The sequence below is a fragment of the Rana temporaria genome, chromosome 13, assembly GCF_905171775.1.
Source record: "Rana temporaria chromosome 13, aRanTem1.1, whole genome shotgun sequence".
Lineage (NCBI taxonomy): Eukaryota > Metazoa > Chordata > Amphibia > Anura > Ranidae > Rana > Rana temporaria.
In genome coordinates, this window is record NC_053501.1 from 995355 (window position 1) to 1016920 (window position 21566).

General features: G+C 52.4%; 2 protein-coding genes across 3 annotated transcripts in view; both read left to right on the forward strand.

The window, feature by feature from the left end:
- The first annotated feature begins 3381 nt into the window (after positions 1–3381).
- WDHD1 (WD repeat and HMG-box DNA binding protein 1) overlaps positions 3382–21566 on the forward strand; it is a 78127-nt gene continuing 59942 nt past the window's right edge. The window contains exons 1-11 of one of the 2 annotated variants that reach the window (XM_040333633.1): positions 3382–3519; positions 8659–8768; positions 8854–8965; positions 10308–10459; positions 13925–14036; positions 14620–14670; positions 14901–14996; positions 17301–17393; positions 19098–19204; positions 19404–19545; positions 20443–20614. In XM_040333633.1, the coding sequence (XP_040189567.1) occupies positions 8692–8768; positions 8854–8965; positions 10308–10459; positions 13925–14036; positions 14620–14670; positions 14901–14996; positions 17301–17393; positions 19098–19204; positions 19404–19545; positions 20443–20614 (1114 nt within the window). In that variant the 5' untranslated portion in view covers positions 3382–3519; positions 8659–8691. The remainder of the gene's footprint in view (positions 3520–8658; positions 8769–8853; positions 8966–10307; positions 10460–13924; positions 14037–14619; positions 14671–14900; positions 14997–17300; positions 17394–19097; positions 19205–19403; positions 19546–20442; positions 20615–21566) is intronic. The other variant, XM_040333632.1, reaches the window with a different exon arrangement.
- Positions 3431–8275, forward strand: LOC120920811 (collagen alpha-1(I) chain-like). Its single transcript, XM_040333137.1, has 3 exons — positions 3431–3519; positions 4923–5655; positions 5741–8275. The coding sequence occupies exons 1-3, from the start codon at positions 3431–3433 to the stop codon at positions 8273–8275; spliced, it is 3357 nt and encodes a 1118-aa protein (XP_040189071.1).

Consider the following 21566-nt stretch of genomic DNA (forward strand, 5'->3'; position numbering starts at 1 on the left):
GTAAGGGACATTCTTCTCACTGATCACCAATGTAAGGGACATTCTTCTCACTGATCACCAATGTAAGGGACATTCTTCTTACTGATCACCAATGTAAGGGACATTCTTCCCACTGATCACCAATGTAAGGAGCATTCTTCTCACTGATCACCAATGTAAGGGACATTCTTCCCACTGATCACAAATGTAAGGGACATTCTTCTCACTGATCACCAATGTAAGGGACATTCTTCCCACTGATCACCAATGTAAGGGACATTCTTCCCACTGATCACCAATGTAAGGAACATTCTTCTCACTGATCACCAATGTAAGGGACATTCGTCTCACTGATCACCAATGTAAGGGACATTCTTCCCACTGATCACCAATGTAAGGAACATTCTTCTCACTGATCACCAATGTAAGGGACATTCTTCCCACTGATCACCAATGTAAGGAACATTCTTCTCACTGATCACCAATGTAAGGGACATTCTTCTTACTGATCACCAATGTAAGGGACATTCTTCCCACTGATCACCAATGTAAGGAGCATTCTTCTCACTGATCACCAATGTAAGGGACATTCTTCCCACTGATCACAAATGTAAGGGACATTCTTCTCACTGATCACCAATGTAAGGGACATTCTTCCCACTGATCACCAATGTAAGGGACATTCTTCCCACTGATCACCAATGTAAGGAACATTCTTCCCACTGATCACCAATGTAAGGGACATTCTTCTCACTGATCACCAATGTAAGGGACATTCTTCTCACTGATCACCAATGTAAGGAACATTCTTCTCACTGATCACCAATGTAAGGAACATTCTTCTCACTGATCACCAATGTAAGGAACATTCTTCCCACTGATCACCAATGTAAGGGACATTCTTCTCACTGATCACCAATGTAAGGGACATTCTTCCCACTGATCACCAATGTAAGGGACATTCTTCCCACTGATCACCAATGTAAGGGACATTCTTCCCACTGATCACCAATGTAAGGGACATTCTTCCCACTGATCACCAATGTAAGGGACATTCTTCTCACTGATCACCAATGTAAGGAACATTCTTCCCACTGATCACCAATGTAAGGGACATTCTTCTCACTGATCACCAATGTAAGGGACATTCTTCCCACTGATCACCAATGTAAGGAACATTCTTCTCACTGATCACCAATGTAAGGAACATTCTTCCCACTGATCACCAATGTAAGGGACATTCTTCCCACTGATCACCAATGTAAGGGACATTCTTCTCACTGATCACCAATGTAAGGGACATTCTTCTCACTGATCACCAATGTAAGGGACATTCTTCCCACTGATCACCAATGTAAGGGACATTCTTCTCACTGATCACCAATGTAAGGAACATTCTTCCCACTGATCACCAATGTAAGGGACATTCTTCTCACTGATCACCAATGTAAGGGACATTCTTCCCACTGATCACCAATGTAAGGAACATTCTTCTCACTGATCACCAATGTAAGGAACATTCTTCCCACTGATCACCAATGTAAGGGACATTCTTCTCACTGATCACCAATGTAAGGGACATTCTTCCCACTGATCACCAATGTAAGGGACATTCTTCCCACTGATCACCAATGTAAGGGACATTCTTCCCACTGATCACCAATGTAAGGGACATTCTTCCCACTGATCACCAATGTAAGGGACATTCTTCTCACTGATCACCAATGTAAGGGACATTCTTCTCACTGATCACCAATGTAAGGAACATTCTTCTCACTGATCACCAATGTAAGGAACATTCTTCTCACTGATCACCAATGTAAGGAACATTCTTCCCACTGATCACCAATGTAAGGAACATTCTTCTCACTGATCACCAATGTAAGGGACATTCTTCTCACTGATCACCAATGTAAGGGTCATTCTTCTCACTGATCACCAATGTAAGGGACATTCTTCCCACTGATCACCAATGTAAGGGACATTCTTCTCACTGATCACCAATGTAAGGGACATTCTTCCCACTGATCACCAATGTAAGGGACATTCTTCCCACTGATCACCAATGTAAGGGACATTCTTCCCACTGATCACCAATGTAAGGGACATTCTTCCCACTGATCACCAATGTAAGGGACATTCTTCTCACTGATCACCAATGTAAGGGACATTCTTCTCACTGATCACCAATGTAAGGGACATTCTTCTCACTGATCACCAATGTAAGGGACATTCTTCTCACTGATCACCAATGTAAGGGACATTCTTCTCACTGATCACCAATGTAAGGGACATTCTTCTCACTGATCACCAATGTAAGGAACATTCTTCTCACTGATCACCAATGTAAGGGACATTCTTCCCACTGATCACCAATGTAAGGAACATTCTTCCCACTGATCACCAATGTAAGGGACATTCTTCTCACTGATCACCAATGTAAGGGACATTCTTCCCACTGATCACCAATGTAAGGAACATTCTTCCCACTGATCACCAATGTAAGGAACATTCTTCCCACTGATCACCAATGTAAGGGACATTCTTCTCACTGATCACCAATGTAAGGGACATTCTTCTCACTGATCACCAATGTAAGGGACATTCTTCCCACTGATCACCAATGTAAGGGACATTCTTCTCACTGATCACCAATGTAAGGGACATTCTTCCCACTGATCACCAATGTAAGGGACGTTCTTCTCACTGATCACCAATGTAAGGGACGTTCTTCTCACTGATCACCAATGTAAGGGACGTTCTTCTCACTGATCACCAATGTAAGGGACGTTCTTCTCACTGATCACCAATGTAAGGGACATTCTTCTCACTGATCACCAATGTAAGGGACATTCTTCTCACTGATCACCAATGTAAGGAACATTCTTCCCACTGATCACCAATGTAAGGGACATTCTTCTCACTGATCACCAATGTAAGGGACATTCTTCTCACTGATCACCAATGTAAGTTGTTTCGAGGGGTTCCCCCCATCCCTGTGCTGAGTTCCCGGGTCTGTACACCCGCTGTGCCAGGCCTTCTCATCCAACATCAGTGCCTGACCTCACAAATGCTGTTCTGGAAGAATGGTCACACATTCCCATAGACACCCTCCTAAACCTTGTGGACGACCTTCCAAAGTTCATGTGTGTGTAAAGGCAAGCGTCCCAATACTTTTGGTAATATAGTGTATATATATATATTATGTATTTGTATATAAAACATGATTTTATTGCTGTTTTTATTCTGGACATAAACATGGGAGATTTTATAACATGGCTGTGACCGGAAAGAGTTAAACCATCGGGCCCCTCCCATCACAACTAAAGATCGTCTCATGACCCGGAAGTCATATCGCGGCGTTCCGGAAGCCAAAACGAGGTTTGGAACGCACGTCGTGGAACGCAGACGCCTGGAAACCGCGGCAGTGGCCTCTGATTGGCTGGCGGCAATGACGGCGGAGGGGGGAGGAGGAGTTTCCCGCCAGCTGCTGCTTACCAGGTTTCCCGCGAAAGTTGAAAGCGAGGATTGCCGGGAGAGGTATGGGGGGGTGTTTGTCTTTTTGGGGGTCCGGGTCCGGTTTATAGTCATTTCCAGACTCTTTGTTGCTTTATATAAATGAATATTTCATGGGGGGAGGTGTGCGTGCAGTGTGGGGCCCTCAGGGTCTGGTTGGGCCCCAGATGTTGTGTGAGGGGGAGGGGTGTTAGAGCCCCATTTGTTGCCCTCACTGGTCCTGATGGTGTCACTAGGACAGGAAGTGAGGAGAGGTCTCTCTTTTGGGGAAACCGGTGTCCCCACAAGAGAGATCTGTCCTCACTTCCTGTTCTGGTGACACCATCAGGACCAGTGAGGGCGACATATGCTGACCCTGCCTGGGGGGGATTTATTATTGATTGTGCAGATTTTTATTTACTTCCTGTAGCAGTGACAACCTTCCCCCTGGACAGGAAATGAGGCAAATCGGAACCCCCGATCACTAAAGTGTGATTTACCCCCCCCCCCCCCCCTGGGTATGAACTCTAAGGACCCCTTCATGCTGCAGCAATGGCGGAGGCACCGCGCAGCGCATGTCTTGGTGATGTGTCCCCTCCCCCGCGCACCATTCTGGAAGGTCCAACGAACGGCTCGGCATCAAACCAACAAGAGTTGTACTGATACTTTCTTCAAGTACTCGCCGATACTTTTCATTTTAATGTCATGTGACTGCGGCTTTAATATGCGAGATATCGGGGGTCTTTTCATTATTCCTTCTTCTCTTTACTATTTTTTTGTTAAATTATTATTATTTTTTTTTTTTTATTATTCTTCTTATTATTATTCCTTTATTTATATATATATATATCTTTTTTTTTTTTTTTACTATTCATATATATTTTTTTATATTATTCTTCTTCTTTTTATAATTATTCCTTTTATTTTTATATATATATATTTTTTTACTATTATTATTCATTTTTTTATATTCTTTTTTCTATTATTAATAATATTCCTTTATTTTTATATATTTTTCTTTACTATTATTTTTTTTATCATTATTATTCATTTCTTTATTATTGCTTTATTTTTTTTATCTTTTTTTAGTCGGTGAGTGTTTTTTTTTTTTTTTACTATTTTTACAATTTAACCTTTTCAATATTCATTTCAATTCTTTTTTTTGTTTGTTATCAGCCCTGTTGGGGGGGGGGGGGGGGGTTTGGTGAGATATCGGGGGTCTTCTTAACAGACAGCTGACATCTCCCCCTTTTGAGACATGGAAAGGGACAGAGGACACAGATCCCCCGGTCCCTTTCTCTGCAGCCTCAGCATTGAAGGTGAATGGAAAGGGACAGAGGACACAGTTTTTTTCACCAAAGAAATGCAGCAGAATCAAATAGAATATCCGTTTTATAATGGAAACAAAGAAAAACGTTTTATTTTTATTCTTTTTTTAATTTCTTTAGCAAAAAATTAGAATACAGAGAGATCACAGGGGCTCCCGGGGGTCGCTGCGGTGCTCGGAGGTCACAGGGGCTCCCGGGGGTCGCTGCGGTGCTCGGAGGTCACAGGGGCTCCCGGGGGTCGCTGCGGTGCTCGGAGGTCACAGGAGCCCCCGGGGGTCGCTGTGGTGCTCAGAGGTCACAGGGGCTCCCGGGGGTCGCTGCGGTGCTCGGAGGTCACAGAAGCCCCCGGGGGTCGCTGTGGTGCTCGGAGGTCACAGGGGCTCCCGGGGGTCGCTGCGGTGCTCGGAGGTCACAGGGGCTCCCGGGGGTCGCTGTGGTGCTCGGAGGTCACAGGGGCTCCCGGGGGTTGCTGCGGTGCTCGGAGGTCACAGGGGCTCCCGGGGGTCGCTGCAGTGCTCGGAGGTCACAGGCTCCCGGGGGTCGCTGCGGTTCCTCGGAGGTCACGGGCTCCCGGGGGTCGCTGCGGTTCCTCGGAGGTCACGGGCTCCCGGGGGTCGCTGCGGTTCCTCGGAGGTCACGGGCTCCCGGGGGTCGCTGCGGTTCCTCGGAGGTCACAGGGGCTCCCGGGGGTCGCTGCGGTTCCTCGGAGGTCACAGGGGCTCCCGGGGGTCGCTGCGGTTCCTCGGAGGTCACAGGGGCTCCCGGGGTTCGCTGCGGTTCCTCGGAGGTCACAGGGGCTCCCGGGGGTCGCTGCGGTGCTCGGAGGTCACAGGAGCTCCCGGGGGTCCCTGTGGTGAGCAGAAGTCACAGGAGCTCCCGGGGGTCACTGCGGTGCTCGGAGGTCACAGGAGCCCCGGGGGTCGCTGTGGTGCTCGGAGGTCACAGGGGCTCCTGGGGGTCGCTGCGGTGCTCGGAGGTCACAGGAGCCCCGGGGGTCGCTGCGGTGCTCGGAGGTCACAGGGGCTCCCGGGGGTCGCTGCGGTGCTCGGAGGTCACAGGGGCTCCCGGGGGTCGCTGCGGTGCTCGGAGGTCACAGGGGCTCCCGGGGGTCGCTGCGGTGCTCGGAGGTCACAGGGGCTCCCGGGGGTCGCTGCGGTGCTCGGAGGTCACAGGGGCTCCCGGGGGTCGCTGCGGTGCTCGGAGGTCACAGGGGCACCCGGGGGTCGCTGCGGTGCTCGGAGGTCACAGGGGCTCCCGGGGGTCGCTGCGGTGCTCGGGGGTCACAGGAGCCCCCGGGGGTCGCTGAGGTGCTCGGAGGTCACAGGAGCCCCGGGGGTCGCTGCCGTGCTTGGAGGTCACAGGAGCTCCCGGGGGTCGCTGCGGTGCTTGGAGGTCACAGGGGCCCCCGGGGGTCGCTGCGGTGCTCGGAGGTCACAGGGGCCCCCGGGGGCCGCTGCGGTTCCTCGGAGGTCACAGGAGCTCCCGGGGGCCGCTGCGGTTCCTCGGAGGTCACAGGGGGTCGCTGCGGTTCCTCGGAGGTCACAGCGGCTCCCGGGGGTCGCTGCGGTTCCTCGGAGGTCACAGCGGCTCCCGGGGGTCGCTGCGGTTCCTCGGAGGTCACAGGGGCTCCCGGGGGTCGCTGCGGTTCCTCGGAGGTCACAGGAGCTCCCGGGGGTCGCTGCGGTTCCTCGGAGGTCACAGGAGCTCCCGGGGGTCGCTGCGGTTCCTCGGAGGTCACAGAAGCTCCCGGGGGTCGCTGCGGTTCCTCGGAGGTCACAGGGGCTCCCGGGGGTCGCTGCGGTTCCTCGGAGGTCACAGGAGCTCCCGGGGGTCGCTGCGGTTCCTCGGAGGTCACAGAAGCTCCCGGGGGTCGCTGCGGTTCCTCGGAGGTCACAGGGGCTCCCGGGGGTCGCTGCGGTGCTCGGAGGTCACAGGGGCTCCCGGGGGTCGATGCGGTTCCTCGGAGGTCACAGGGGCTCCCGGGGGTCGCTGCGGTGCTCGGAGGTCACAGGGGCTCCCGGGGGTCGCTGCGGTGCTCGGAGGTCACAGGAGACCTGGGGGTCGCTGCGGTGCCCGGAGGTCACAGGGGCTCCTGGGGGTCGCTGCGGTGCTCGGAGGTCACAGGGCCTCCCGGGGGTCGCTGCGGTGCCCGGAGGTCACAGGGGCTCCCGGGGGTCGCTGCGGTGCCCGGAGGTCACAGGAGCCCCCGGGGGTCGCTGCGGTGCCCAGAGGTCACAGGGGCTCCTGGGGGTCGCTGCGGTGCTCGGAGGTCACAGGGGCTCCTGGGGGTCGCTGCGGTGCTCGGAGGTCACAGGGGCTCCCGGGGTCGCTGCGGTGCTCGGAGGTCACAGAAGCTCCCGGGGGTCGCTGCGGTTCCTCGGAGGTCACAGGGGCTCCCGGGGGTCGCTGCGGTGCTCGGAGGTCACAGGGGCTCCCGGGGGTCGATGCGGTTCCTCGGAGGTCACAGGGGCTCCCGGGGGTCGCTGCGGTGCTCGGAGGTCACAGGGGCTCCTGGGGGTCGCTGCGGTGCTCGGAGGTCACAGGAGACCTGGGGGTCGCTGCGGTGCCCGGAGGTCACAGGGGCTCCCGGGGGTCGCTGCGGTGCCCGGAGGTCACAGGGGCTCCTGGGGGTCGCTGCGGTGCTCGGAGGTCACAGGGGCTCCCGGGGGTCGCTGCGGTGCCCGGAGGTCACAGGGGCTCCCGGGGGTCGCTGCGGTTCCTCGGAGGTCACAGGAGCTCCCGGGGGTCGCTGCGGTTCCTCGGAGGTCACAGAAGCTCCCGGGGGTCGCTGCGGTTCCTCGGAGGTCACAGGGGCTCCCGGGGGTCGCTGCGGTGCTCGGAGGTCACAGGGGCTCCCGGGGGTCGATGCGGTTCCTCGGAGGTCACAGGGGCTCCCGGGGGTCGCTGCGGTGCTCGGAGGTCACAGGGGCTCCCGGGGGTCGCTGCGGTGCTCGGAGGTCACAGGGGCTCCCGGGGGTCGCTGCGGTGCTCGGAGGTCACAGGAGACCTGGGGGTCACTGCGGTGCCCGGAGGTCACAGGGGCTCCTGGGGGTCGCTGCGGTGCCCGGAGGTCACAGGGGCTCCCGGGGGTCGCTGCGGTGCCCGGAGGTCACAGGGGCTCCCGGGGGTCGCTGCGGTGCCCGGAGGTCACAGGAGCCCCCGGGGGTCGCTGCGGTGCCCGGAGGTCACAGGGGCTCCTGGGGGTCGCTGCGGTGCCCGGAGGTCACAGGGGCTCCTGGGGGTCGCTGCGGTGCCCGGAGGTCACAGGGGCTCCCGGGGGTCGCTGCGGTGCCCGGAGGTCACAGGGGCTCCCGGGGGTCGCTGCGGTGCCCGGAGGTCACAGGAGCCCCCGGGGGTCGCTGCGGTGCCCGGAGGTCACAGGGGCTCCTGGGGGTCGCTGCGGTGCTCGGAGGTCAAAGGGGCCCCCGGGGGTCCCTGTGGTGGGTCACAGGAGGAGCACTAAGACAATATAGGGGTCTCCGCTCAGGCCAAGTGACCAGCTGGTCCAAAGAACTATTTCCACCAATGACATGACAGGTGCACTTGCTGTCAGTGCTGTATAATCTGCATGGAGACTCCGCCTCCTCCTGTATACAGCGCCGTGTTCCAGCCATCAGATGAGAAATTCCCGTCTCACTCCCAGGAGAAGTCCGGCTGAGAGCTGCTCAGCTATTCACAGGAAGCTTTGTGTTCTTGTGTTGAAGTCGGAGATGTCATGTCATGGGCCCGCCTCTCCCTCCACCTCAGCCAATCATAGAATACAAAGCTTCCTGTGAATGAACCTGACTTGATTGATGGGAAAGTAGAGCTGGGGGTGGAGTTCTCCTTTAACCCTTTGTTTATATCTTTTATATAGTGCTGAGGACGTCTCCGCCTTCCATCTGGGATCATGCCTGCCGAGAAGAAACTGATGCGCTACGGACACCCCGAGGGCCACACCGATGTCAGCTTCGATGATAGTGGAAGGTGAGGTGAAGTTCTTCCATAGGCACGCGTTTCGGCTAAGACGCCTTCAAAATTATTAACCCCGTGCCCCCCCCCCCTCCTTCAGTTGTATAGTGACTTGCGGCAGTGATGGCGACATTCGTATCTGGGAGGATCTTGATGACGATGACCTGAAGTCCTTCAATGTTGGAGAAAAGGCCTACTCCTTCGCTTTAAAAGTAAGCAGACGTCCTGAGCCTCATTCCGAACATTTTCTGCTGTTTGTTAGATCTGGATGAGCCCCGGGAGCCTGGAGAATGAAGCCCAGGGGGTGGGATGAAGCCCGGGCAGTCTTGGAGAAGAAGCCCAGGGGGTGGGGGGATGAAGCCCTGGGGGCTGGTGGATGAGCCCAGGGGGGTGGGCGGATGATATCGGGGAGTGCGTGAGCCCGGGGGGGTGGTCGGGTGAGCCCAGGAAGTGGGCGGATGAGCCCGAGTAGTCGGTGGGATGAAGCACGGGGGGTCGGTGGATGAGCCTGGGGAGTGGGCGGATGATCCCGGCGAGTGCGTGAGCCCTTTGATCCGGGGGGGGGGGGGTGGGCGGGTTAGCACGGGAAGTGGTTGGGTGAGCCCAGGGAGATGGCGGATGAGCCTGGGGAGTCTGTGGGATGAAGCCCGGGGGGTCAGTGGATGAAGCCCGGGGGGTCAGTGGATGAAGCCCGGGGGGTCGGTGGATGAAGCCCTGGGAGTCGGTGGATGAAGCCCTGGGGGTCGGTGGATGAAGCCCGGGGGGTCGGTGGATGAAGCCCGGGGGGTCGGTGGATGACGCCCGGGGGGTCGGTGGATGAAGCCCGGGGGGTCGGTGGATGAAGCCCGGGGGGTCGGTGGATGAAGCCCGGGGGGTCGGTGGATGAAGCCCGGGGGGTCGGTGGATGAAGCCCGGGGGGTCGGTGGATGAAGCCCGGGGGGTCGGTGGATGAGCCCGGGGGGTTGGTGGATGAGCCCGGGGGGTCGGTGGATGCCCGGGGGGGGGGGGGGGGTCGGCGGATGATCCCGGCGAGTGCGTGAGCCCTTTGATCCGGGGGGGGTGGGCGGGTGAGCACGGGAAGTGGGTCGGTGAGCCCAGGGAGAGGGCGGATGAGCCTGGGGAGTCTGTGGGATGAAGCCCGGGGAGTGGGCGGATGAAGCCCGGGGGGTCGGTGGATGAGCCCGGGGGGGGGGTCGGTGGATGAGCCCGGGGGGGGGGTCGGTGTCAGGGCAGACCTGTGCTGCATCCATGCAGGGCAAAGCAACATTTTCATTTTTAAAGCTGAACTCCCAACAGAAAGGAAAAGCCACAGACTTACCCCACAGTAAGAAACACCTCCCAGGGAACACATTTACCCCCCCTAGTGTTAACCCCTTCCCTACCAGTGACATTTTTACAGTAATTGGTGCATTTTTATAAAGAAGAATAAATTGAATTGCTCGGGACTTCTTATGTCTTTTCTGCCAACAATCTCCTTCTTTCTCCTGGCAGTTTATTATTATTATTTGTGTGCACGGCTCTTCTATATACCTAATAACACTCATGTTGTCACAGAACGGGAAGGTGGTCACTGCCGCCTCCAACAACGCAATACAGCTTCATACATTTCCCAGCGGGGACCCGGACGGAATACTGACGCGTTTCACCACCAACGCCAATCATGTCGTTTTTAACAGCGATGGGACAAGAATCGCAGCGGGCTCCGGGTGAGTCTCTTTAATTTTATGCTGTTGATTGCTTGTTGCTATGTTTTTTATTTATATAATATATATATATATATATGTGTGTGTGTGTGTGTGTGTGTGTGTGTATACAGTGGAACCTCGGATTACGAGTATAAATTGTTCCAGGAGAATGCTCGTAATCCAAAGACCTTGCATATCATAGAAGTCATTGGAAAAAAAAAAAAAATTTGTTGCGCATTGACTTCAATGGCATGCAATATCGCATGCGGCCAGAGGTGGAGAGGGGGGTTGCCGGAGAGCCTCAGAAATGGCCGGAAAGGCACTGGGACAGTTCGGCTGACCTCAGAAGACTCCGTTCTTGAGCCTTTCCGAGGTCAGTCGAGCTGTCTTCGGGCCTTTCTGTGCTGATCAGCTCCGGGGCCCCCCCAACCTCAGGCCAAATGTTGGTACTGCACACCGCTTTGGCCTGAAACCTGCTCGTTTTGCGAGGGAGAGACGCGCTCCGTCTCCCTCTCCGCGCTAGAAAAAAGTATAATGTTTGGGTTCTAATTACCGTATATACTCGAGTATAAGCCGAGTTGTTCAGCACATTTTTTTTGTGCTGAAAATGCCCCCTTCGGCTTATACTCGAGTCACCTTTTTGCGCCTGATCTCCTTGACTTTGGGGACCCGCAACCGCCGACTGTAGGTCCCCTGGACCCGGAACTTGGCACACATGTAGCCCCATTTCTCCTCTACAAGTGTTCAAAGTTTGTTGTCTGGGGGACCTACGGCCGGGGAGCACCGATTTTTCAAAGCCGGGCACCCCTTCCATAGACTCCCATGTTAAATGTAAGTTGGGGCACTGGCACAGTGAGGCATGCAGATGGACACCCTAGTCTTATACTCGAGTCAATACGTTTTCCCAGTTTTTTTTGTGGTAAAATTAGGTGCCTCGGGTTGTATATACGGTAATCTTCTAGCAAAAAAAAATTGTTTTTAACTTGTAAACACCAAATCTCAGAAAGAGGCTCGGTCCTTAGTGGTTAAAAAAAAAATGGCATGTGATTGGATAATGGAAGCCTGCAGAGCCTCCCCCTCATTTTCTAAGCTCTGGAGCGAATGCACTTGCAAAGTGCATCATAAATCCCTCCCATTTTATGGAGGGTGAAGGCGAGTGAGGACTTTGCAAATAAATTGACTCTATTGCTGAACATTTGATCTGCTTCTCAGATAATAATTTCAGGGTTTACTTTATATAAATGAGTTGTAAAGCATTCCCGCTTTTGTAGCGCGGTCTGTCCTCCAGATCGAGTAATTATAGTGGGAATGCTCTCCAAGCATTCCCAGTATTGTTAGTTTTTTATTATTCTTCTTTTTAATTTTATTCCGTAAATTTTTTGGCTCTGCGTAACTTCTGCATACTTTCAGCTATTGAGACCATTCAACTTTTAAAATGTTCATATCTTTCAGCTAATGATGGGACTATATTTAAAATATATTAAGCTTTTGAACACTGTTTTTTTTTTTTTAACATTGAAGTCAATGAGAGCATGCTTCAAATCCTTAAAATCTTGTTCCGCTCCCAAAAGTTTCAGCTCCTTCACACTTTCATCTACAGACGCCAAACAAACTTTGAAATGTTCAACATATTCAGCTATCCGGCTATATCTTTTCACTTTGATATCTTTTACCGTTTTTATGCTAAAACCTGTTTTAACCGCTTGCCGACCAGCCGCCGCAGTTAGACGGCGGCAGGTCGGCTCTGCTGGGCGATAGCACGTAGCTATACGTCATCTCGCCGAGCAGCCAATAGGGGCTACAGATATAATAAGATATAGGCACACATACAGTATATTTACACAAAAGTGTCACTCACTGTGGGTGCCCTGTTGGTCCAGATGGTGGTGGACTGGGGTCGCTGTTGTCCCTGCCTCTGTCAGCGGCGGTGGGAGATCGTATTCCTCCGGTGCTGTGAAGAGGGGGACAGCGTTCCGTGAAGCACAGTGGTCACTTTCGGGTACGGATCGCGGGAGGATACACAGTCCCGCCTCCGCCATCGGCATTGGACCAGCTCCTGTGATTGATAGAACACTGATCCAATGCCGGTGGCGGAAGCGGGACTGTGTGTGTGACGTTAGAGCCGAGTAAACGGAAGAGACGGCTCGTGAATTCCGGCGACACTCGGCAGCGCTCGTTCCCCTCCGAGCCCAAGGTACACTATCGGTGTATAACACGCACCCGTGATTTCCCCCCTATTTTCAGGGGAAAAAAGTGCGCGGTATACGCCAATAAATACGGTACTTTCAGCTATTAAAACCATTCAACTTTTAAAATGTTCACCTCTTACAGTTAATGATGGGACGTCTTTAACTTTTTTTTCTACTATTTATACTTTTTTAAATATTACTCTTTTTAACACTTTTTTTTTTTAACATTGAAGTCAATGAGAGCATGTGACAGTTTTTGATGGGGGCAGTTTTTGATGGGGCAATAGGATGGAGGCAATTTAGATGGTGCAATTTTGATGGGGGCACTTTTACATAGTTACATAGTTAGGTTGAAAAAAGACACAAGTCCATCAAGTTCAATCATAAGAAATAAAATCGTAATAATATCGTACAATCACATATACCCAATTCTATACCCACAGTTGATCCAGAGGAAGGCAAAAAACCCCAGCAGAGCATGAGATCCAATTTGCTACAGCAGGGGAAAAATTCCTTCCTGATCCCCCGAGAGGCAATCGGATATTCCCCGGATCAACTTTACCTATAAATGTCACCCAGTTATATTCTGTACATTTAGGAAAGAATCCAGACCTTTCTTATAGCAATCTACTGAGCTGGCCAGAACCACCTCTGGAGGGAGTCCGTTCCACATTTTCACACCTCTTACTGTGAAGAAACCTTTCCGTATTTGGAGGTGAAATCTCTTTTCCTCTAGACGTAAAGAGTGCCCCCTTGTCCTCAGTGATGACCGTAAAGTGAATAACTCAACACCAAGTTCACTGTATGGACCTCTTATATATTTGTACATGGTGATCATATCCCTCCTTATTCTCCTCTTCTCAGGAGAGAATAAATTCAGTTCTTCTAATCTTTCCTCATAGCTGAGCTCCTCCATTCCTCTTATGCCACTTTTTGATGGGGCAATAAGATTGGAGGGAAGTTTTTGATGGGGAACTTTTTAATGGGGCACTTTTTGATGGGGCAGTTTAGATGGCGGCAATTTGATGGCAGTTTGTTGGCGTAATATGATGGAGGCATTTTGATGGGGGCAGTGTTGATGGTAGAAATTTTATGGGGCAATTTTATGGGGCAGCTCCTGCAAAAGGTAATTACTTTCTAAAAGATGCTAATTGGTGGAAAAGCTGATTCTCGCTTCAACTTTTTCTTACGGATTTAAGCCATTCATCCAGTTAGCTTTAGCAATTCAGCTTTTCGGCATTACCACGCATTTTCTGCAGGAAATGCATTTTCTAGTTGGTGTTTCTTCTTCTTGCAGTGATTTCTTGGTGAAGGTGGTGCAGGTGGAGGACAGCAGCGTGCAGAAGACGTTACGCGGACACGAGGCGCCGGTGCTGAGTGTTTCTTTCGACCCCAAAGAAGATTATTTGGTGAGATTTATTCGGCCATTTTGCTTTGTCTTTGCATTGGGTGCCTCCCATACTGTAATATAATAGTGTTCCCTCTTAGACTTCTTTCACACCAAAGGTGTTTTTCAGGCACTTTAGCGCTAAAAATAGCGCCACCCCAGTGTGTTGGTGGGGGGGGGGGTTGGACAAGGATGACCTGGGCTCACAGTAAGTTGGTTGAGTGATGCTGGCTATCAGAAAAAAATACTACGGGGAGTAATTTCTGCATCAAAGGTGAACAATGCAACAAAAGGCTGTTTTTTGATATTGTGACACGGATTTCGGATCCCCCCGGCTCCGCCAGACCCGTGTCTCCTGTTTCTCCAAACGCAACCAGCCGACTCGCCATAGCTGGCCCTTAACCCCCCCCCAGATCACGGAGGAAATCACACAGGTGTTGAGGGTAAAACATGCAGAGCGTATCTTTTTGACATGGTTAGAGTTCTGATTTAACTCTTCATTTCCCCTAATTGCACGCCTTGGAGCCCCAAGGGGGGGGGGGGGCGTTTTTCTTATTTTCTTCAGCCTCGTTCATCATTGGTTTGTATTTATTTTTTATTTTCAGGCCTCCGCCAGCTGCGACGGGTCGGTGAGAATCTGGAAAATTGATGATCAGGTTGGTGAACATTCAGAATGTAGTCTGTAGAGATGGTGACGGTGACGGTGACGATATGATGACGATGCGATATGATGACGATGCGATATGGTGACGGTGACGATATGGTGACGGTGACGATATGACGACGACGGTGACGATATGACGACGACGGTGACGCGATGATGATTTCAGCATTTAATTATTTTTCGTTGATAAACTCCTTTCCTTTGTCTTCCTTTAATTTCTAGGTTTGTGAAGCCAGCCTCCCTCTGCTGAAAAAATGCAGCGATGTGATCAACGCCAAATCCATCTGCAGATTATCTTGGCAGCCCCGGAGCGGGAAGGTGAGCCCCGCCCCTTTGTGTCCGATGCTATTGTCCAGGCAGCAATGGCGGCATTAGGTAAACGAGTCCCATTTTCCGTGCTGCCAAAATGGTGGAACTTTTATGGTGTTTGTAAGGTTGCTGGTTCAACTAGACCCGGGCTCCAAGGACAATCTGGATGTATGGAGGCTCCCCAATGCATTGGCAGTGAGAGTCCACACGCACACATGGTGTGCCCACACTAGACTTTATTTCTAATGCCTACTTGTTCATAATCAACCCATACAAGAAAGGAATGCCCTTGTCCCAGCCAATCATATCTAAGTTATTAGGTTATACAAGTAATATTCGTCACAATTACCGTATTTATCGGCGTATAATACGCACCGGCGTATAACACGCACCCCAAGCTTAGAAGGGAAGTTTAAGGAAAAAAAAATTACATTTTAAATGTCCATCTGCAGCCTTGCCCAGCATCCATCTGCGGCCTTGCCCAGCATCCATCTGCGGCCTTGCCCAGCATCCATCTGCGGCCTTGCCCAGCATCCATCTGCGGCCTTGCCCAGCATCCATCTGCGGCCTTGCCTTGCCCGGCATCCATCTGCGGCCTTGCCCGGCATCCATCTGCAGCCTTGCCCAGCATCCATCTGCGGCCTTGCCCAGCATCCATCTGCGGCCTTGCCCAGCATCCATCTGCGGCCTTGCCCAGCATCCATCTGCGGCCTTGCCAGCATCCACCTGCGGCCTTGCCCAGCATCCACCTGCGGCCTTGCCCAGCATCCATCTGCAGCCTTGCCCAGCGTCCATCTGCAGCCTTGCCCAGCGTCCATCTGCGGCCTTGCCCGGCATCCATCTGCGGCCTTGCCCTGCATCCATCTGCGGCCTTGCCCGGCATCCATCTGCGGCCTTGCCCGGCATCCATCTGCGGCCTTGCCCGGCATCCATCTGCAGCCTTGCCCGGCATCCATCTGCGGCCTTGCCCGGCATCCATCTGCGGCCTTGCCCGGCATCCATCTGCGGCCTTGCCCAGCATCCATCTGCGGCCTTGCCCAGCATCCATCTGCGGCCTTGCCCAGCATCCATCTGCGGCCTTGCCCAGCATCCATCTGCGGCCTTGCCCAGCATCCATCTGCGGCCTTGCCCAGCATCCATCTGCGGCCTTGCCCAGCATCCATCTGCGGCCTTGCCCAGCATCCATCTGCGGCCTTGCCCAGCATCCATCTGCGGCCTTGCCCAGCATCCATCTGCGGCCTTATACGTGTCCATCTGCAGCCTTGCCCAGCATCCATCTGCAGCCTTGCCCAGCATCCATCTGCAGCCTTGCCCAGCATCCATCTGCAGCCTTGCCCAGCATCCGTCTGCAGCCTTGCCCAGCATCCGTCTGCAGCCTTGTCCAGCATCCATCTCCAGCCTTGTCCAGCATCCATCTCCAGCCTTATACGTGTCCATCTGCACCTTGCCCAAAATTGCAGCATTATGTATTTTTAAATTTAGCGCCTCAGCCGAGCGGATTTCCTGTGTATTCGGCTCCTCTTGCAGTCCTGCCCAGTCCCGCTCCTTGGCCCGGCTCGTATGACGGCCACCACAGCAGTCCAATGGCGGGACATAAAGGCTAGGAGGCGGGACAGGTCGTGACTGCGAGCGTAGCCGAGTACACTCAGCTCAGCTCGGTCTCTGTCGGCGGCGCTCAGAGACAGTGGGGAAATTTCACAAACAGTAGAAGGGTCTTAAAGGGGCATTATATACCAGGATTGCATTACACACAGAGTGCAGAGCTGTCACTTGTAAAACACAGAAACCAGACTTCTGTGTTTACAAGTGATTGTGGTGAGGAGGCACCAAAGGGTCTGAGCCAAAGGTGGTGTTCCCCCCTGGAAAAAAAGCCCTGTATACATGTATGTATAATATATATAATGTGTGTGTGTGTGTGTGTATAATATGTGTGTGTGTGTATAATATATGTGTGTGTGTGTATAATATATGTGTGTGTGTGTATAATATATGTGTGTGTGTGTATAATATGTGTGTGTGTATAATATGTGTGTGTGTGTATAATATGTGTGTGTGTGTATATATATATATATATATATAATGTGTGTGTGTGTGTATGTGTGTGTGTATAATATATGTGTGTGTGTGTATAATATATGTGTGTGTGTGTATAATATGTGTGTGTGTGTATAATATATGTGTGTGTGTGTGTGTATATATATATATATATATATATATATATATATATATATATATATATATATATATATATATATATATATATATATATATATTAATATATATTAATCTAACCAAATGTATTTCTTTTTCCAGTTGCTTGCGATCCCGGTGGAGAACGCCGTTCACTTTTATGAGCGGGGAACTTGGAAGAGCAGCTTCTCCTTGTCTGATAATTTTATTACTCAGGTAGGTTTGTTGATTGTGTCTTTGTGGTCGGTGATGTTCCTGAATTATGGAGGTCCCCCCTCCAGATACGGCGTTGCTCCATGTTTTCCAGCCCCGGGGTGGTTACCCCCGTTAGGCCGGGTTCACACTGCTGCAGCTCTGTGGGGGCGACGCAACCGATTCTTTTCAATGACCTGCTTGTTCTTTATTTTCATGCAGGAAAAAAAAAGGTTCCTGCGCCAATATGAAAAGACAGCAACCAGGAAATTGCACCATGCGATTTCCCAGTGGTTCCCGCGAACGCGCTGCGTTTTTAGACGCATGGGGTGAGGGTGCCATTAAGAACGAATGGCAGCCCTGCACTCTACTGGCGACCCCTTGTGTTCCTTTTATATAATATCAGACATTCATTCCAGTCTCAGGTGGAGATCCCTACTGAAGTCAAACATCCCCTCCACCCCCTGCTCACAGTGGTGCTCTCCCCAGTTCACATGATGCCACAGTTCCAAGGGCAGCCTCCCCTCCTGCCCACTTCCTTTGTCTCGGCCCTGGCTGCCAGTATTCAGCTTGGTGCAAGTTTATTAGCTTGTTCAAGCTCTACATGTTTCGCACCACTGCACTTCCTCAGGAGCTTAAAGTATTCTGGGTAAATAAAGATATATAGTGAGTATCCATAGTATCTAATAACAATATATATTCAACAATGTTACAAGTAGCATTTTGGTCATCATCTCTCCGGCTGGTACATAGCAATACATCATTATAGGAGGGGCAACAAGTGTACATATACAGCAACCCGCCACCAGAGGGCACACTTGCATATACGATATATACCCAAACACACAATAGATTCTCTATAGTAACTGATCAGCAGAATGACTACAGGGGGGTAAAAATGGAATCCTGTATTTCCTCCTTTTCATGGTTTAGCCATTCTTGTCCTATGGCTCCCCCATCCCCCTTACCATGTCACCTCTAGCACAACCACCCCCCCCAATTAGCACAAATCCTCCTTCTCCCATTATTCATTCCAACAAAAATTCTCCTAAATCACCACTCCCAGCACTTCCACCCAAATTTCCCCTCCTAGAACATTTCATACCCCATGCCGCTCCCCTAAATTCCAGCTCCCAACACGGTACACCCCCCCCCCCCCCATCTCCTCACTGTGCCCTCTCCACATGATGGCACAGTGCCCAGGGCAGCCTCCCCTCCTGCCCACACCCCTTGTCCCGGCCCTGGCTGGCAGTATCCAGCTTGGTGTAAATTGTAGCTTGTTCAAGCTCTACATGTTTCGCTCCACTGCACTTCCTCAGGAGCTTAAAGTATTCTGGGTAAATAACGATATATAGTGAGTATCCATAATAACAATATATATATTCAACAATGTTACAAGTAGCATTTTGGTCATCTTCTCTCTGGCTGGTACATAGCAATCCATCGGTATAGGAGGGGCAAGTAGTGTACATATACAGCAACCTGCCACCAGAGGGCACACTTGCATATACGGTATCTACCCAAACAAACAAGATTCTCTATAGTCACTGATCAGAATGACTACATAGTTAGTCAGGTTGAAAAAAGACACAAGTCCATCCAGTTCAACCTACAGGGGGGTAAAAATATCATCCTGTATTTCCCTCCTTTTCATGGTTCAGTCATCATCCTTTGTCCTATGGCTCGGCTCCCCACTATGACCTCACTGTGACTTATGTGTCTTTCCAGCCTGTGAATGTGGTCACCTGGTCTCCCTGTGGACAGTACATCATTGCGGGAAGCATTGACGGCTGTATGGTGGCCTGGAACGTGGGTACCAGAGCTTGTTTGGAAAGGTAATATCCGCATTATAACGCGTTCAGATAAAACGACTTCATCATCCGTGAAGGAAACGATCCGCTTCTGTGTTTGTTCTCTGGGGGGGGAGGGTCTGATCTATTACAAGATGTATATGGCGATGACGACGTTCAGGAATGCCGTGTATTACATTATTATATGTATTGTCCCCGGCCCACGCTTTGTTTTCTCTCCCAGGGTCAAGCATGAGAAGGGCTTCACCATCTGCGCTCTGGCCTGGCACCCTAAACTGGCACAGGTTGCCTACACTGATAACGAGGGAAATCTGGGAATGCTGGAGAATGTCTGCCAAGACGCTGCAAAGTCCACCGGTAAGAAGGTAAGTCATGCAGTTATATAGCCACATGACAGGGGGTGATGGGCACTTACCCCATTACCCATTGAGACCCACTTACATCCACGTGTGCCCAGCAGAGTCCCAGCACTACCCCCCCATCCACATATGTGCCCAGCGCAGACCCCCCCGGCATCCACATTTGCCCAGCAGACCCCCCCCCCCCAACATACACATATGTGCCCAGTGCAGATCCTCCCCACCATCCACATATGTGCCCAGCGCAGACCCCCCCCGACATCCACGTGTGCCCAGTGCAGATCTTCCCCACCATCCACATATGTGCCCAGTGCAGACCCTCCCGACATCCACATATGTGCCCAGTGCAGATCCTCCCCGACATCCACATATGTGCCCAGTGCAGATCCTCCCCACCATCCACATATGTGCCCAGTGCAGACCCCCCCGACATCCACATATGTGCCCAGCAGACGTCACCGATATCCACGTGTGTGCTCAGCAAACCCCCCCCCGACATCCACGTGTGTGCCCAGCAGACCCCCCCAACATCCACGTGCGCCCAGCAGAGCCCCCCTGACATGCTTGTGTGCGCCCGGCTAAGGCCCCCCCGCGACATGCACGTCTGTGCCCAGCTGAGGCCCCCACCGCGACATGCACGCATGCGCCCAGCTGAGCCATCCCCATATGTGCCCAGCGGAGCCCCCCCCCCCCTTCAATATCTATGTGTGTGCCCATCAGAGCCCCCCCCTGATACCCACGCGTGTGCCCAGCAGAGTCCCAGCCCACAATCCACTTGTATGCCCAGCAGGGCCCCCCCCCCCCCCCCAGACTGTGACTGAGGCCAAATCCAAGAAATTCATAGATCTGCCGGTGTAGTCGCCCTGCTTACAGCTATTTGAAGTTCTTCTCTTTACCTCCAAGACCTCCTCTGCCGCCACCAAGGATTACGATGCGTTGTTTGATGAGGATGGCGACGATGAAGACTTCCTGAACACGGACATGATCGGTAACGAGGACGATGATGATAACTTTGTCCCCATATCGGGCCGGCCCAGAACCCGCGCCATCCTGGACGACGATGACAATTCTTTAGGTAATGGCGTTATTGTTACTGCTGGAGCAGAAATGTGACCAGGTTTTAAAAATCTGCCCTCCTTGCACAGGTGTACCGGCTCCTCCCCTTCAGCCTTGCACAGGTGTACCGGCTCCTCCCCTTCAGCCTTGCACAGGTGTACCGGCTCCTCCCCTTCAGCCTTGCACAGGTGTACCGGCTCCTCCCCTTCAGCCTTGCACAGGTGTACCGGCTCCTCCCCTTCAGCCTTGCACAGGTGTACCGGCTCCTCCCCTTCAGCCTTGCACAGGTGTACCGGCTCCTCCTCCTTCAGCCTTGCACAGGTGTACCGGCTCCTCCTCCTTCAGCCTTGCACAGGTGTACCGGCTCCTCCCCTTCAGCCTTGCACAGGTGTACCGGCTCCTCCCCTTCAGCCTTGCACAGGTGTACCGGCTCCTCCCCTTCCGACTTGCACAGGTGTACCGGCTCCTCCCCTTCAGCCTTGCACAGGTGTACCGGCTCCTCCCCTTCAGCCTTGCACAGGTGTACCGGCTCCTCCCCTTCAGCCTTGCACAGGTGTACCGGCTCCTCCCCTTCAGCCTTGCACAGGTGTACCGGCTCCTCCCCCTGGACTGAAACGGCTTCCTCCGATTTCAATGCACACTGTGAGCTGCGAGGTCCAGGGGGCTGGGATGTTTTCAGGAAGCTCTGTACAGCATCCTGCCCCGGCCATGATCTGCCTGCCTTGCATAGAGAAGCGCCGAGACCCATAAAATATGACACCACTGGCCTGGGTCCAAAATGGGGTATGTAATAAAAACAGGTTGCGGTTGCACGTTGATGATGTTGGGGGAGGAGTCAGTGTTAAGTCATAAGAAACATGATGACTGTATAATGAAAAATGCACTGATTACTGTGTAAATGACACTGGCAGGGAAGGGGTTAACCACTAGGGGGGGCGAGGAAGGGGTTAAGTGTCATATGGAGTGATTCT